This window comes from Pezoporus flaviventris, unplaced genomic scaffold, assembly GCF_033815535.1.
Source record: "Pezoporus flaviventris isolate CSIRO_AGI_PZ_B2104156 unplaced genomic scaffold, CSIRO_AGI_Pfla_v1 ptg000002l, whole genome shotgun sequence".
Lineage (NCBI taxonomy): Eukaryota > Metazoa > Chordata > Aves > Psittaciformes > Psittacidae > Pezoporus > Pezoporus flaviventris.
Genome location: NW_026892550.1, coordinates 38,516,430 through 38,534,644, shown reverse-complemented (window position 1 = coordinate 38,534,644; position 18,215 = coordinate 38,516,430). Strand labels below are relative to the sequence as shown.

At 36.9% G+C, this 18,215-nt stretch overlaps 1 protein-coding gene across 5 annotated transcripts in view; it reads left to right on the top strand.

Moving 5' to 3' along the window:
* Positions 1–17,936, top strand: part of TLL1 (tolloid like 1) — a 131,249-nt gene extending 113,313 nt beyond the window's left edge. For all 5 annotated transcript variants that reach the window (XM_061475447.1, XM_061475427.1, XM_061475438.1 and 2 more), the window contains 5 exons: positions 5,405–5,530; positions 6,930–7,057; positions 11,384–11,597; positions 13,672–13,922; positions 15,928–17,936. In XM_061475447.1, the coding sequence (XP_061331431.1) occupies positions 5,405–5,530; positions 6,930–7,057; positions 11,384–11,597; positions 13,672–13,922; positions 15,928–16,062 (854 nt within the window). In that variant the 3' untranslated portion in view covers positions 16,063–17,936. The remainder of the gene's footprint in view (positions 1–5,404; positions 5,531–6,929; positions 7,058–11,383; positions 11,598–13,671; positions 13,923–15,927) is intronic.
* Positions 17,937–18,215: the final 279 nt, after the last annotated feature.

The following is an 18,215-nucleotide window of genomic DNA, read 5'->3' as shown; positions in this document are numbered from 1 at the left end:
ATATAGTTTGTAAAGCGAGGAAAAGAATTGTCCAGACAAACAGTTTAGACATTTAGAATAGCTTAACTCTTCTAAAGCATATTATTTTTTTTCTAGTAATCATGTTTCTCTGGTCATAGCCTTTCAGATCCATCTTTACATGTAGTAATGCTTTTTACTTTTGATTTTGTGTGTTACATTAGCAAGAAGCTTTTGAGGTTTACTTGTTATTTGTAGTAAATATGTGTATGCACACAGCAGAATTTCCTCCTAGAAACACCTACACAGCTAGTCATTTCATGTAAGCCTGGTAATGCCAGCAGGAATCGTCACTTATTTTGCCTTTTCACAAGAATAAGTATTGACATGTTCCAGTTCTAAAAATGGTCTGCAAATTAAGTTTGTTATGTATCTTCAAGATCTATACAGCTATGCTAGATAAGATTGATGATGACGGGTTTGTAATTTGTATAAGCTCTGTAGTTCAGAAGTGTTGTTTGTTTTTTTTTTGTGGACATGCTGAACATTTATGCATTTATAGTCAAAGTTTAGTTTTCTTTAAATTGATAGTTCATTTTCACAGATGTAATCATTTATTTCCTTGACTGTTTCACTGATCTGTTAGTTAGTGGGTTCTCAGAAGAAATCAAGCCAATGCTGTATTGCTGTATGTTGGGGAAAGAGTAGACTATGTATAATTCATGGAGTTCAAAGCATCAGGTTGTAATCAATCAGAACCATAAATTCCTTGTTTTTCTCAGCTCTGAATGAATTGTTCCTCCCTCCCTCCATTGCCCCCTCCCCATCCCAAGCTGAAACCCGGTTTTTCCTGGTAATTTAAAAAATACGTTCTATATGATGCCATTGATCACTAAAATAAATTCATTAGTCAGGGATAAGTCTGAAGCAATGTGATTTTTATTGAACAGAAATGTATGATGTCTCCTGGATATAGTATGTACTTAATCCCCTTCAAAGAAAGATAGTTTGATATAAACAGTATTTGAATCTGTATGTATGTATAAGTATATAGTAAGTATAAGAATGCTTCATTATGCATATCTGCCGTAGTCTTTTCTCCCATTTCATATGGGTTCAGATACTTTGACTTTTATTTTTATGCTTTCTCAATTCTCTTCCAGTTGTTGACCATTTCTGGCAGATTCAATTCTTCTGTGTTATTTGGCTTTCCCCTTTTGACAGTATTTCCTGATTAAAACAGAAACTGTAATCATTGGGACAAACTTTTGAACCTAAAGTATCTAAAAAGAAGTTGTCATCTCTAAATATTTCATGGCACAAAACTCTCATGGCTGTCAGAAAACCCATTAACTTTCTTACCCCTGAATCCCTTAGTACAGACATAAGATGCTATTGGTCTGTCAATGAAGAATGGACTTGAGACTTCAAGTGTTTTGACTATTGGGAGTTGATAACTGATCAATTTTCAGCTGACAAAGTGGTGGTTTTTTTCCCTATTTATGTACTTGTCTTCAGAATACAATACTTCTAGAATTGTATCTGTGGAGAAATGCTTAGTGCTACTGTCAAATACTTGCTGGAAGGCATTTAACAGTTTTATTAATTAAATCACAATAGGAATATATGTAAGCATTTGGTTATAAAGACAGGCACAATGAAAAAAATTGGGAATTAGTAAAACACTGCATCTTGAAGTCTTTATGAGTAAAGGGCATATGCAATGCACAGCAAGAGAGACAGGTAGATACATCAGATTAGTTTTAATATTAGAACTGTAATGTGTTCCTCAAGCACAGCCGAAGAACTTTTTCTACAACTCCTTTGGGTGATGAATTCTGCACCCACAGCTATAGTTGAGAAAGCATGGCCCAGCTCCAGCTCAGATGACAGAAAGCAGTTTTTGGGTGATTGGAATCCACTGTGATAAACTGTGAAAGCAAACAGTGACATAGGGCAACAGATGACCTGCCTTAGGAAGGTATTTATGTTGCTATAAGACAACATTAATTACATTTTTGGCTGTAAAATGGTGTTAACAGCCAGACAGGTGCTACTGGAAAGTGAGAAAAACTTTTTTATTCAAAATTCTGTAAAATTTACATTTGATGGGACAGTTCTGAGGGAAGCTCAGTTGGGAGCCATTGCAGGGATCTCTCTAATCTCCAGAGACACGTTTGTATATTTATCACCAAGTTTCTTGGATAAAGAGAAGCAAGAAGGGAGTCATGTTATATAATTTTTTTTTAACTTTAAATATTTTATTTTGGAATTAGATATTAGGCTTCTAAAGGGAGAATTTGCAGTAATTAGGTTTTTATTCTTTCTTCTGCCCTCCCTTAACTCTCTCCTGCTCTGTTACAAGACAGTAAACTATTGGAGTCTGCTTGGCCCATAAAATGACTCCATGAATTTTACATTAGGGTGAAAAAAAGATAACAGTAATATATTATTTTTTTACCCTGTGATGTTTCCAAGAAGATAGCTTAATGATTTCTTTAAATCAGTCTTTGCATAGTGGTATGATTAATACCCAGTGATAACATGTCACTAAACTGCTTCCACTTATCATAAGTTTTAGAGTTACTTCAATATTTTAAATAAACATGAGTCTAACCATGATCATTCAAAACATACATTGTGTTTGTTGTAATATAGGAAAAAGGTTTGTTGGAACATACATTTTTTTGGGTGATGATTCATTGAGCAGTTAAAACGAGAAAGCTAGAATGTTTCTAGCCTTGAGCAAATTTTAGAGAACAAACTCATTTCTGGTGCCATCCTGGTACATTTTTTTTTCCACAGACAAGAAAGCTGCCTGCAAAGAGAAAATTTTTGGTTTTGAATCTTGCAAGGACTTGGTAGAGGTCCCTTCAGGCCGAGTACGTATTATTCACAGACTGGTGGCCTCTGAGGGTCTCAGAGGTACGACTATTTGTCCTCTGAATGATTCAATCTAACATTTTATTGAGAATGGAACTTTCACTCTTCTGAGTAGTAAAATGAGAAAAGAAAGTATCCATTCAAAACTGGGAGACTCATTTCCATCTGCCAGCCTAACAAATGGCTTTGTTTTTACATGGCAAAACATTTGTTCCTATAACTAATACAGACTAATTGGGGTTTTTTCATGAATTTTGAAACTGGGGGATCAATTTGACAGAAAGTCTGTTCTGAATTATGAAGTGTGATGAAGGCTTGTTCAACAGTTGCATCCTTGATTAACCATGCACAAGCAATTATTGTAGTTCAAAATCGGAAAGCTTCTTCTTTCTACCTTCTGTCCATTGTTGTATCTCTGAGAAGGTCCAACATGGGACTGTTTGCTTATGCGCTTGTCTCTTAATAGATTACTTTATAGAATAAAAGCTTATTTAATGTTAAAATACTTTTCAATATTTTCACACAGTTTGGTTGAAGATGAAAATGGACAGGGCTTTTATTTAGAATTTGTGTACCTACTCTGTACTCGAAAGCCTAACTTGAATGCATTTTGAGCTTGCCTTCCATTTAGTTTGCTATTTTGGTAGAAACCTACAAACTAATGCTTAGATGGGGAAATATTGAAGAGTTTTGTTTGTATTGTATCTAATATCTCATTTGCTCATTACTATTCTTCATTTACAACATGGAATTAATTTATGACAGTGCTTGCTTTTGCAAAAATAAAATATTGTAACTTTTGTTTGAAATGAAATGGATTTACTATCTCAGTTTGGGATTTGCATTGCATGGGGCATAAACAGTGTATCGTGGAGCTTTCTTGCTTCTTTCATCATCAAAATGAATGACAACTAGTATAAGCCTTTGGATGTATGATTCTGGAAGCTACCAATGTTTTTGGCTGCTTCTTAACCTTCAAATCTGTTCACATCTGCAGAAAGCTTTGAAAAGCTTTCAACGCAAACAGATTTGAGATTTACAGGGCAAAATGCAGTGGATGCTTGCGTTTGACTTGCAGAATTTATCTGTAAATGTACATTATCATCATGTACATAAGTAGGAGCTGATTTTTATGGAAAGACCTGCAAGTCAACGGGTCAAGTGTTGCAAATGCTTTGGCAGATAAAGCTGATGTGTATGCATTTATAATGTAAACTTCCATTGTCATCTTACTAAATATGAGCATAAGTAAGGGCAGGGGGAAAAATGCATGAGTAAGACAATGAAAAGAGACTTAAATTATCCATAGAGGCTTGTAATCTATAGAAATTCTTACTGTGCTGACTTAAGTCTGAAACACTGCATGTTACCGTGTTCAGAGATAACACTCACTGCTGCTTTTCAAGGTACATGAGGCAAAAAGGGGTGGGTGCTTTGCATTCCAGCCCTGCAGCAGCTGGACCTCTGGGATGTCCACAGTTTAGGCTCTTTTTCCTCCCCTTTTTTCATGTTGAAATAACACATGTTGTAAGACACAGTGTTGTAAATTGTGTTTATGTGTGTGTTTATATATATATAGGCATATATTTTTCCATTTCAGGATTTATATCTATGTCTATACATACATAGAGAGGTATGTAGATGTGCATACATATACACATGTCAGGAGCAGTCTGCCTCTTACAAATGGGCCAGCCTCACCTCAAATGACAACAGCTGAATGACATAGAAGGGTGGCAGCTGAGGCCTCTTTCTAGAATGACAGCTTGTTAATCTAGTTTGGCTTCTGTCCATGCAGTGAATTTGTAACTGTTTAATGGAGGTCATATTTCCTCCCTGACTCTGCTTTATTTCTAACACACTAAAAAGCTCTTTTGAATGATTATATCTTAATAAACAGAACTGCATGCTATATTGTAGATCTCCTTGAAATAACTAATGCCAATTTCTTTTGTATGTTTTTCAATGAAATGCTTTCCTTTTGTGATGTTCTGTACTGTCCAGATTCGTTAAAAGTAAAGCACACTGTCACTCTGCTGGGAAAAAAAAAATCAGCTTATTAAAGAAGTTTATGTTGAATCCTTTTTTTCTTAATGCAGCTTGGAGCATTTTTTGGCTTACATGTTCCTTTTGACATACCATCATTAAATTGTGGAATTTGCATAAAGTTGAAACTGTGTTGTCCATAGATTACATCCATGTTGCTTACTGAAATAAAGCTTTGGATGGGATATTTATGATTTTTTTTACCAGCTAGATCACTTGAAATAGCAAACACTGGTAACTGTCTTACCTCCTTTGATTTAGGTTGGTTGGTTGTTCCTCTCTCTAAGGAACTACCCCTCATTTCCTAGAAAGATGAGTCAGGCTGTTTGTGCCATGGTGCAAGGCTTTAGGCCGAGCAATGGGTGGCTAGAAGGTACCATGAAACTGCCATATTAAGAAGAGTGATTGTGCCTTAGCTTATCCTTTTCTTGAAACACTGTGCTCGACTTTTTCTCTTTTTGGTAATGAGGACTACTGCTAGCTTGATGCTCACCCGACCTTGTTTTGTATTTCTTAGACAAGGATGAGTGTTCAAAGGACAATGGTGGCTGCCAGCACGAGTGCATCAACACGGTAGGAAGCTATGTTTGCCAGTGCCGAAATGGATTTGTGCTACATGAAAATAAACATGACTGCAAGGAGGGTGAGTAGTAAGGTATTTGAACAGTTAATTATACAACTGTTTTCAGAAAGCTCCCTGCAGCTCTCCTTCCAAAGAAAAGAAAGGAAGGAAAATCATCTTGGTAATGGGGGTTTAGACATTTGGACTTAAACACTCCTTTGCCCTCCCTTTCCCATCCCCTCTGTCCCAGCATTTGTGTGTCGCTGAGTTTTAGGTCCACAGGAATGCAGTTTGGAAAACTTGGGATCATTGGCAGGGAGTGCTATTTTTAATAGTTCTGTGAAGTGTAGAACATTTAAAGCTGTCATAAATGCTGCATAAAACACTGGGATAGAGTTTCTGGAGAGAAGCCTGGTAAACTTGTCATTTGCTCCTATCAGTAGTAGTTTCCTTGCAGTCACGTTGAAACTATCTGCCCTTTCTGAGATTATTTTAGGGGACATATTCAGAGAATCTAAATTCCAGCCAAGTCCCTGTGCAACTTTCTTCCTATTACCTGTCTCAAGGTGTGGCTACCTCCAAAAAAGCAGTAGGCTTTGCGGTTTAGGTAGGATTAGGTTATCTGCTAATGAAACTCAAGCGTGCAATATCATGTGAGCTACTGCAGTTTCTCAAGGCTGTATTCTAACACGGATTTAATTTGCAAGTAAAGATATGCCCTTTGTGAATCATTTGCATTTTCACTGGTGTTGAAATTATGCTCGTCTGCTTTAAAAGATTCCTGTTGAATAATTCTCTGATGTTTATAAAGGAATTTGGGATTATTAAAAAACTAAATGCAAAAATTAAATTAGTTTCTTTCTTGCCTTCTTTAAGTTTTATTTGTTTGTATTTATTCACAGAGATGCACTTAGGGAGTGAATGGCTAAGCTGTTCTTGTTTAGTCTTAGCTATTCTCTACTGGTATATATGTCCCTAAAAACTGTGGTTTAGAAATCAGAACGATTGCTCTGTATCTGCAGTATGAAAATTAGTGAGAAGAGATTAAAATAAATTGTTCAAGAAATACCATTTGATGCTGGAGTAGCAAGATTGTTCATATTGATTTTCATACTTGTATGTAGAATAGCAGGAATGGCAAAATATTATGGCTTAATACTTATGGTCATTCCTTCTTTTTTTTTTTCAAAAAAAAAAAAAATAAAAGCACCACTTATTGTAAATAACAGTATATGTTTCAGTAGTCAGTAAACAGGTTAGTTTAGTTAGTTGTTAGTTGAAACTAACCCGGGTTAGGTGGGTTAGTTTCCATAATATGTGTGCCAAAGGAGAAGAACATGATTGTGCACACAGAAGAGAGTGCTTAGGTGTCTTTCTGAAGATCCTTTCCGTTCCATGGGTTCACTGACAAAATAGGGTATTTTCTGGCTACCTCTGAATCAAATCCCCAGACTGACTGATACTATCACTGTTGGCACAGCTGAGTGTGAACAGAAGATCCATAGTCCCAATGGCATCATCACGAGTCCCAACTGGCCCGACAAGTATCCCAGCAGAAAGGAGTGCACATGGGAAATCAGTGCCACCCCGGGGCAGAGGGTCAAGTTGGTGCGTATCTGCTTACCCTTCCTTTCTCTCTTTTGTTCCACCAAATCTGCTTCTCAAATGACTGTTACTAAACTTTACTATCAGTTTGCAGACCAGAGGTAAACTGTTTTAAAAACCTGCTGACTCTTGTCCATTCCTGGCCAACTGGGGCTACTCAATATCATAGAGCTGTGAATTGAAGTTTGTGGTGGCTGTAGATACTCTGGATAGCAAAGGGCAGGAATACTTTCCTCCTTTCAGGCTGTACTGTATCATTGTTGCGATTCATAAAATTTGCATAACGCTTTGTCAAGTGTGGCAGGGGCTATTTATGCAAACTCCAACATGCAGAATAAGCAAAATTAGAAGTTATGAACGGTCCTCTTCACATATCTGTTGCATTTATGTTTGAGGAGGAAGATACAAAACCCAAGAGTCTGGACTTTTCATTTTAAAGTGGCTCCAAATTTTAACACAGATATAAAAGCTGTCCAAGTAGACTTAAGTGACCTTTGTGTCCAGCTGGCTGAGAACAGTTCTGGTGCCTGAAGACAGGCTAGTATAGCTTAGGGACCTTTGCAGTTCTGTTGAGGTTACACAGCCTCTGTACAAAGCTGAAGGTACAGACCTGCCAGGGGGCTTTTCTGCTTTGAGTTCAGCCCCAGTGTTCCTTCAGCCAGAGTCCTCAGGGGACAGCCACAACAAAAGCTGTCCTTAAATATTTTAAAATCTGATAAATTGATTTCACATATGTTTGGGAGTAAATAAACTGAAGAAGAGAGATGTTTGCTTTAGAGAGGAAGAAGTGCTGATGTGGGATTGTGTATTGGTTCCTGTTCACCAGAATTAAAATGGTTAAACTGTTCTGGGGTTTATGGGGGTGGCAGAAGATAAGTTGTGTGCCCATTGAAAGGGTGAAAAACAGGTCTGTGGTTCAGGTGGCCTTCCTACTGTTACTTCTGAGCAAGTGTTCTTTCATCCTGGCGGAATAAACCAAAGCCAGTCAAGCATGGGCATGTTACTCTTTTCAGTTGTTTTAACCTCAGCCGACAAAATTCCAGCATTCAGATTTCTTCAGTGAAATATCGCATCATCTATTTTACAAGAAAAGATTTTTAAATTTGCTTTTGCCAATGAAATTGGAAAAATTAGAATTAAAAAAAAAACAACGCAACCAACATATGATTTAGAGTCTGAAATCCACTTTTCTGTGCAAACCAGTAGGGCATATCTACTAAATTCTACATGCATAATATCTATAAAGTCTAGTACAGCAAAATGCCATCTGAATAATATTAATACTATATAATACAATACTTCCACTATGGATAAATATTTTTTCTTGGACTTTACACTGTTTTTAAGTTTACTCTCAGAGTTTACATAGTCAAATTGAACAAGAAGAAGCGATTTCTTCCAGGTAACAAACCACATGAATTGTAAGCCTGAACTTAGTTTTTTGAGAGAGGTGTGAGTACAGAAACTAATCTTTAGTTGTGATTGCTCTCATTCTGATAAGCATTGAAAAGTCTCTTCCTGAAAGGCTAAAGTTAAGCAGTTAGTGTAATTAAAAAAGCTCATGAAAAAATGGACATGCACTTCAGAATTTTTAAATGAAACGTGTAGATAAAGATAGCTTTGAAAATGTATGTAGCGGAGAGAACGATTTTCATAAGCTAATCAGCCGGATGTTTATAAGAGACAGACTTAAGTGTCCCATTCAGGCAGCTATCCATAAGTGCCACCAACATATCTACTCAGTTGAGTGCTATAGATAGAAAGGGCTGGATGTTCAGAAACTATATGTAACATTTCTGAATATCATTGCCTCTTAGGAGACAATCAAAATGGGGGCTATAGTCATGGTGGGGTAGGTGTTCAAAAGTATTTGTCCCAGGAAGACAGAGTGTGATTCAATTATACTAACAACTTTATTAAATTATCTGTGAACTCTGTTGGCAGCAACTATTCAGTTATATTCAGCTTTAAGGAAAGTTTGTGTCAGTTCTCCTCTTTCAAACCTGCTCTTAATCTGACCTCTTTTTTAAAAAATGGAGATCATATCTGAGTGTTTTGAACTATCAGGCATTTTGAGCTTCTGAAAGACTTCACACTAAGATCTGCTTTTCCTTAAAAAAAGAACAAATTCCTTTGATTCTCTTTGTAATTTTTAGAATCAACTGCTAGACTCACAACACATTTAGGACTTCTTTCTATTCTTTGTGGAACCCAAAATAACAAGTACTGTCCTCCTGCAGACTTGAAAATCCCAGTGATAAGTCCAATGTTAAAAATAATGGGTGTGTCTTGCAGTTCATGGTGAGAACTGTTTCCTAGAGAGTCACTTTTTTGTACTGATGAGAAGTGAACAAAACTGATATATTTTTCCTCTAAAAGAAAATGAGGTTCTGCAGGCTGCTTTTAGATCACATTGAGTGCCCCTATTGATTCTAAGTTGGCTTGACTCAATTCTACATTTAAGTAACTCCCTTAAAGTTAGTCTGTTGTCTTTCTTTGGGTTGTTTTGGTGGTTTTTTTTTTAACCTATCAGGTTTTATTTGGGTATAAATGGCAACACGTACTTGGCATCATAAAAGTAGGATGGCTGAGTATAATTTAAGAGTAGCAGAAGGGACTGCTGTGCAGCTGTTTTCACTGCCTCTGCAGTTTCAATCCCTTAAAATAAGCCCCCAAGCTTTCCTGTGAAATTAATCTATATCCACTGCATCATGCAACTTTTCACTCTTTGCAAAACAAAAATGCTATTCTGAATATTTTGTTTCTTTGGGCAAAAGACTTTGTGTTAGCTCTTTATAGTTCCTTTAGGTCAGCTGTTAATATAAATTACCGTCACATTTCACACTGGCTGGATTCCACAAGGGATTCAGTAAGTCAGATTTGCTTTGGTATACTAGATACTTGCTTAGTATTTGACAGCTCAGTTTTGTTAGATTTAATTATTGCTTCTTAATCCTTTAGTGGTTTTCTGGGGGGTAAAAAGGGTTGGTTTGTTGTGTTTGTTTTTTTTTTTCCTTAAATAGTCAGGTGTATAACTATTCATGGGAGCATTCATACTTAGTGGTTTTATGCTGTTTTGTTTAACAAAACATATATTGAATTTCACCTTCAATTGCAGGTTTTTTCTGAAAATTCACAAAGGTTTCTATGTGTATTGCTTTCTCAGTGTTTACATAAGAAGCAATTAATAGATTTTAAGGTTTAGGTTTCTTCTTGAAATTTAGCTCTTGTCAAAAAGTCTTACCTGAAATCTCTTAGAAATCTCCTTGAAATAAATTTGTTGATACCAGTCCAGTCTCAGAAGACACTCTTCTGTACTTGAAAAGCAGGTATTAGTTGTATGTGTGTCAGTGGTTTCTGTAGGATATGGCATACATTTTGAGAACTATAAATTCCAAAGTTTTTAAAAGTAAGCTGACCAGGCTCTGCTGCAAAGGACTTGCAATTTAGAATTTTTAATAGACCTGAATTTGTCCTTACAAGCTGCCATGAGCACTGAGAGACTTAAAATCCTTGCGAACACAGCAAGTAAGATAAGTGTTTTTAAGTGTAGAAGAAATATCACAGATTCAAAATGAAGTGAAGTTTGCGAGCCCCAGTTTGTGATCAAACTATGGCAGTAATTTGAATTTTCTTGAGCTAAGGACAGCAAAAAAAGTCTGCTGAAGTTCTTTTAATAAACAACATAATTTTGTAATTTGTCCAATAATTTTGCTAGCAAAAATGTGATCTTAGCATGAAGGATGCAACCTGAAATCTTGTTAGTATTGTAGTAATAAAAAATAGATATCTAGAAAATAGGTTAGAAAATATAGCTTTCATGCATAAGCATTCATGTGGAAAGGTCATTCTCAAAGGCTTTAGTTGCAGTGTGTGGTAAGATTGAAAAAAAAGGAGGGTGCATTATGTTTTGCAGATGTCTCAATCCATCCTGAACTATCTGAGGAACCAATAATTTTCAGCTTTTTGCTGATTTAAATGTTCTGTGAAATTTGGAACAATCCTATAAACTGCAAATTCAACAGAAAGGCCACTACATTCTAGATTTAATAGGCTTTCATGCATGTTAGCTGACTATAAAGATTCTAATCCCTTTCTATATGAAGAACGATGCCCTCTTAAAATTCACTGTCTTGATTTTTATTCCACTTCCTCAAAATCAGTATGTTACTCAAAGCTACAGGCTTGTAGGGGCAGTAATGTTAAATCTGTCATCTTAACTACATCTGTTTTGTATTCTGAAACAGACTAACAGTACATATGTACTGTGTAAGTACAGTAAACACAGTACTACATTAAGTCATTTTTTGCATTTTTCCCCCCCCTCAGACCTTTAATGAATTTGAGATAGAACAACATCAAGAATGTGCTTATGACCACTTGGAAGTGTTTGATGGTGAAAGTGAAAAAGCACCAATTCTGGGACGTTTATGTGGCAATAAGATACCAGATCCTCTTATTGCTACTGGAAACAAAATGTTTCTCCGCTTTGTTTCTGATGCATCGGTTCAAAGAAAAGGCTTCCAAGCAACACACTCTACAGGTCAGAAAATCAGGATGTGCTTTACTAATAACTTCCCCTTTGTCCTTTAGTGGAAGATGTTTCAGTATTTCTTTTACAGGAATGGTCTAAGTTAACAGATAAGACAATGTTACAGCTAAACCTAATGAAACCTTAGGAAAAGTCTGTGATTGCAGAAAGCATTCTCTGATATTTTAGATGTTTCATTCTCCTCTCTCTCTTGCTGTACCTCTCTCATAGGTAAGTTATTGAAAAATTTTGAAACAAAGTCCCATAAGAAGAAGATATTTATGTAGATAATCAAAGAGATATTTCTTACAACTCATGCCATTAGTTTGTAAAAGATTCAGTAGTTTTTCATTGTATCTGTAATGGAAGTACTTCACTGGGACATGTGATGCACCTCCATTACTTTCCTGTTCTAACATAAACAAAAGTCTGGGTTTTGTGTAAACAGCTATTACTTTCCCATGGAGATAAAAAGGAAAGACAGGCCAAAGAAGAATAAGTAAAAACAATATTGAAGACTTACTTAGTATTTTAGCAATATAATCTCCTTCATACTTACCAGTTAATTTTGTTCTTTGTCAGAAATCGCTGAAACTGAAAACAGTATTTTGCAATTGCATTAATAGGTTTCTTAGGACATTTTCATAGCGTGCGCATAATTTCCACGACGTTGCTTGGCTTACAGTGGCCCCTAGTGCTGAATCTCTGAACTACCAGTGCCTGATATAAAACTCAGTTTAGGATCTTGCATCGCTTCCAAAATTACTGTAATCATTTGGTATGGCAATGCTGAATCAAATTTATTATATTTTTCACTCGTTCAGGTAGTGTGGATTTAAGATTTTTCCATCTGTCCAGCCGCTTAAACAGTCAAGAGAATACTGTTTGATTTGCTGTTACATTTGTCAGAAGCCTAAAAGCCACTAGAAAGGTCAGAAAATGAGAGGGGTTTTATTCTTTAGCTGATACAGAAAAAAGTCTTTCACCTAAAGCTATCAGATCAATAGCATTTTACAAATCAGTCATATTTATTTACAGTCAGATGCGTACAGTGCACCTACAGCAGAGCAGACATAGCTGTGCAATGGAAAGTATGATGGATGGTGCAGCTAGGTTACTTCTGATATCAGGGGCTAAGCAAGTGGTGCTGTGTGGCACGCCCCTGTTGCGTGCAGACCCATCACAGCTTGTCCCACGCATCCTAATGCAGTGGTACATTGTGCAGGCTGGTTGTCAACTTTTGAAACTACAGTTTAGTACTTAAGAACTTGAAAATTTGACTTTTAATTTCTAAAACCAACACTTCATCCTAAAGGGATAAAGTAGGACAGGAAAGACTTGAAGCTCTTGGTTGATGAGATGCAGCACAACATGACCCGGCAATGTGCACTTGCAGCCCAGAAAGCCAGCCATACACTGGGCTGCATCAAAAGGTGCGTGACCAGCAGATTGAAGGAGGTGATTCTCCCCCTCTACTCTGCTTTCCTGAGGTCCCACCTGGAGTAGTGAGCTCAGCTCTGAGGCCCTCAGCACAGGAAAGACCTGTTCATGTCCATGAACTACACAGCTTCATATAGAGCTGGTTCTCAGGGTGCTTACATGATGGCTACAGCTAACACTTCTATGAAACACAAGACTTTTGCACTTGATTGCAGACTGCATGTGTGCTAGAGCTGATCCTCCCCCGCCACTTGCAAACAGTGTTGCTAACCCATGTGGAAAAGTCACCACAGAAGTATGCTGAAGCACTTGACTTGCTGGTCACAGGCATCTCTCAAGTGCCTACCCAGAGAATGTCCTACCCCATTCTTTATAACTTTGATGTTCCCTGTCGTTTTGTCTTTCACTTGAAAATCCTGAAATATGTTCAAGCCTCTAGTTGTAAAAAAGAATTTACATAGGAAAAACTCAGAGTGATGGATTTGTATTCATGCTGGGTAGTATTTCACTCTATACCTTGTTAGACTGACGTGCTTGATGCATAAAAATGCACTCAGCCTGAATAAGGCTGGGCATCTATTAAAAAAAACCAAATTCTTACTGAATAAGCTTTTTCATTCCTTCTTCTACCCCCTCCTCTGTTCAGAGTGTGGTGGTCGGCTGAAAGCTGAAACCAAGCCCAAAGATCTGTACTCACATGCTCAGTTTGGCGATAACAACTATCCAGTTCAGGCAGACTGCGACTGGCTACTGGTGGCAGAGCGCAGCAATCGAGTTGAGTTAATGTTTCAGACGTTTGAGGTTGAAGAAGAGGCAGACTGTGGTTACGATTATGTGGAGCTCTTTGATGGTCATGATAAGACAGCTGTGAGACTTGGTCGATTTTGTGGATCTGGGGTAAGTAACAAGGTACTAACCTTTTTATTTCCACAACAAAAAGACTAAGAAAGACAGGGCAGAGGAAGGAAAGGGTCAAGAAGGGATGAGGCTCAGTAACTGTACCTTACAATGAAGATACTAGATTATCTGCTTTAGGTTTTGGTGGGGTTTTTTAATAGAAGTTTGCAGGCTTATAGTACAAGTATTCCCTTGAATTATTTTAAACAATAAATATTCTTATCTAGTTCTTGACCAAAGTATTGTAATGTTATGTTAAGCTTTAGGTACCTGACAGTGGGGTGTTTATCAGCAACCCAAAAATAGCTACCATACATTTTCCCATGCAGAAAGAGAAACACACCAGTGTTGAAAACTGTCACATTAAAATCCTTTCAGTTTGAATGAAGAAGCCACATTTTACAGAGGGAGAAGTGCTTGGGAAGCATTTATAATATCTACTCATCTACTTGTCTACTACTTAAATCTGATTTTAGGAAAGAAAGTGCTCCTAAAATATGTGATTAATATGGGCCTTAAGAAAGTCCTGTCATTCCATATGCAACTCTGATTTGTTTTAACTCTGAGACATGGGGGAAATTGGCCAGGTGACAGTCCTGGAAAGGATGTATCCTAGTTCTCCTTTTAGACTTGCATTGTTATGTTGGCTGCCTGCCTTGTGAAAGCTGGTGCAATGATCCCACGAGTCCTCATCAATTCTTTATGCATGTGGAAATGCAAGCACACTTTCATACATATATATACTCTTTGCCTAGCTAAAAGGTTCAAAAGGCTCTACATGAGTCAATAGGAGCTCTTAATTAACAATGTGTCACTTTTTTGATTCACCCACAGTGCTGGAGCAAACATTTCAGTCATTCGGGCTAGTTACCTGTAAGTTGGCTTATATCCTTTTAAGGCATTTTTGAACACTAAAAGATGCAAGAAAGGTGCTGCAGGAAAGGTGCTACCACTGAACTTTAGGCAGTACATTCTAAGCAAAATGATAGAACTGAGCCCAGCATCTACTAATTTACACAAAACAATACTTTGCAAGTTGCTCTATTTTTCAAGTAGAAGGACAGCAAACTGCAGAATGGCCCAACCTTGGGCTGAACTAATTCTTCTTTTGGGGGGTGGATGGGTGGTGGTGGTTGGGTTTTGTTGTTGTTTTGGTTTGCTTCTGGTAGGATATGGATGAATGGCTTCAGAGGTCACATAGGAAATACAAAATTAAATAGAAAACTTATTGAAAGCAAAATAATCCAAACCGAAGTGGAAAAAACACACAATATATATTGCTGCCTTGTCAAATTTAGAAAAAGGACTTGCTAGTTCAGCTGATACTTCTGATTGATGTGCTTCAGTAATAAACCAAGCCATCATGAGTGCTTTGAAGAATAAGATGGAAAATAAGTACTGGAGTCTGTTGCTTATCTAAATTTAGAATATTGTGCATGGTCCTGCTCAGTCACTTACGTGACTCCAGCAGTAATTATAGAGATCATCTGGGAAGGACAAAAGAACAAGGAGCTTTGTTTTCTTTGTATCATGAGAAAAGACTGTGGAGATGCTTCATACAAATTGAAGAAGTTAAATCAGATTCGGAAAGTTAAATCACATGTTTATTTAGATTGTGTGAAAAGATGCTTTTTGGGCCCAGAGCTCAAGATTGAAAGAGTGCACATTTATATAAAAGCAAAAAAGTTACAATAACAGGGAATTTCAAAACTTCTGCCAGCAGATAAAAATTCAAGCATTGTGATTTAAACTGGCCTCCAGCTTTTAGGAGTTTAGGTTGTCATTTCTTCAGTCTGCCTCAAAATTTCCTAGCTTATAATTGGAAGCTGAATGACATAGATGTATTTTGTCTGATCATGTCAGGTGGCACCGTATGAGACCCGATGGAATTATATGACAAGGCATAACAGGAAAAGAGAAATAGCCATAAGAAAAAAAAACAAGTGAATGAGGGGGATAAATACAGAGTGGACAGATAACTTATTTGTTTCTTCATTTATTTTAGCCACCAGAAGAAATCTATTCAGCAGGAGAAGCTCTTTTACTTCACTTTCACACGGATGATACAATCAACAAGAAAGGATTTCATATACGATACAGAAGTATAAAATATCCAGGCAGTGTGCACACCAAAAAATAACACAAGAACCTCTGAGCCAGAAAAGGAGAGTGAGAAAGAAAGAACGCACAGTGAAAAGGAACAAAGGTGTGTCTTTTTTTTTAAACTGCAGTTATTAGCACAGATGTTTTATATGAGTTCAGTTGAAACGGCGACCAGAGACTGAACTAAAATTGAAAAAGAAAATCAGCTATACCGGAGAAATAGTCAAGATGATGATGTGAAGGCTCCATACTTGACTGTTGCTGCAAAGCTTGCAAAAGGACTTTGCATGCAGGGAGAATAGAAGAGCTTTTGTTCGTGGTTTGACGTTTGTCATAGATGCGTGCAGATTCAATCAGTTGCATTCAGGGGAAGTGACCCTTCAGACCGTTCTTCCTTCTGACAATTGTATGGTGTCCAGGAAGAAAAAAAAAAAAAAAAAGCTCTTTCAGGTCACACAATCAAAATACTGTCCTTATATCTAGTTGCTTTGACTTTATATCCTGCATATGGTGTGTACAAGGACTTGAAAGAAGATAAGAAATGGGAAGGTCTTCCTACATTATTCTGTATTTTTTACAAATTCATCTGTCATATCAGGTTAACAGTGTTTTGAAACTGGAAAATCCTACTTCTGAAACGTAACTGATCTTTAGAGTATTTTGTTTTACTAATGGCTGAGAAGTCTGAACTGTTACATCGGTCACTAGTTGACCAATCGCTAGTTGACTGAATTTGAACAGTGTAAGCATCTATAAAATGTTTGGTTTACGAGTTAAGTAAGCTATCTCTGATGATGTGCTCTTATTTTGCACTGAACATAGAAAGACTAAGATGAAAACCTGTCCTGAATCAAAATCTGTATCCATGAGAAACAGAAATAGTCAAGGATCATATGAAACTCCTCCTACTGAATTTGTTTTCAACAGTACATTTGGAGCCACTACTAAGCTTTGTTTCTTTGGACCTCTTTTGTGAATGAGCTAATTATCTGGTTTGGCTACGCAGAAATGAAGCTGCAGTGGTATCCAAGAGGGAGGTTTCCCAAAGAGTTGTTTTTTTTCTCTGGGAGTAAGAGTATCTGTGATGGTGAAAAGAGCAAATCAAAATAACAGACCCAGGATTTCTTTGTTATTGAGTGAATTCCTATGGTGCTATTCCATGAACACTAAAAACAAACCCAAGAAGTTTTAGACTTTTGAGCCAACAGCTTGCAGATCATGAATGTCTCACTATGCCTGGCTGCATCTGGAGAAGGAAGGTTTTACTGCTCCAACGGAGAGTGAGTTGCAACGGCAGCACTAGTCCTGTGGAACAACTACTACTATTGCCTTAGAATCCTCGCACACGGTCAGACAGATCTTCCTGTAGATACACCTCTAATTTGATAAATATGTTGACGACTTGGACATCTTAGTGTACACTAACAAAAGGATCCTCAAGTGAAAGCCCCATCTGCAGAGCGAGATCATCTGCTGTAAATACAGTGACCTGCTTTTGATGTAGAGATATGTTACGTTTAGAACTGAGATATTCTATGTGTTTAGGCCAGACATGGCTTTAGTCATAATGTATATGCATTATGTAAGTATTGTATGAATGAGTGCTTCAGGGGAGTGAAAGGTATTGTATGGGTGAAAATGGAATTGTTTCTTTATGTGCCAAGTTCTGTCAGGACCCTGTTTGACTGTAGCAACTTTTCTTTAAAGGCTTCATAGACAGATAACGAGGACTTCTAGTTGGCAAGAATCAAGTTTAAACGTATTATGTTTCACTTACGAGAAATATTATTTTGATATCCTTTGATGTAAGTTGCTACTCAGATTAGCTTAGTTTCTGTTTCCTTACTATGAACATACATTGGCACTAATAAATCTGACTTTTTTTATATAAAAATAAAACCCAAATGTCTATATAGGTGTCTTTGGTTGTTTTAACAGCACTGTTGCTGCTCGTTGATTACCTTTTTCCTTCCCAGAAAGCGTATGTGAGTGAAGTTCAAAATGTGAATAATTTGTGTATTTTTGTAATGCTGCTCCACTGTATTTTTGTTTGGTTTATTTTTCAGGGGTTTTACACAAGAAGTTAACTGCAAACATTTTCTCCAAGGTCTTTTAAGACAAAATTCAGGCAGAAATATTACTATAGTTAAAAAGAAAAAAAGAAGTATTCTTAAACTTGATACATAATCT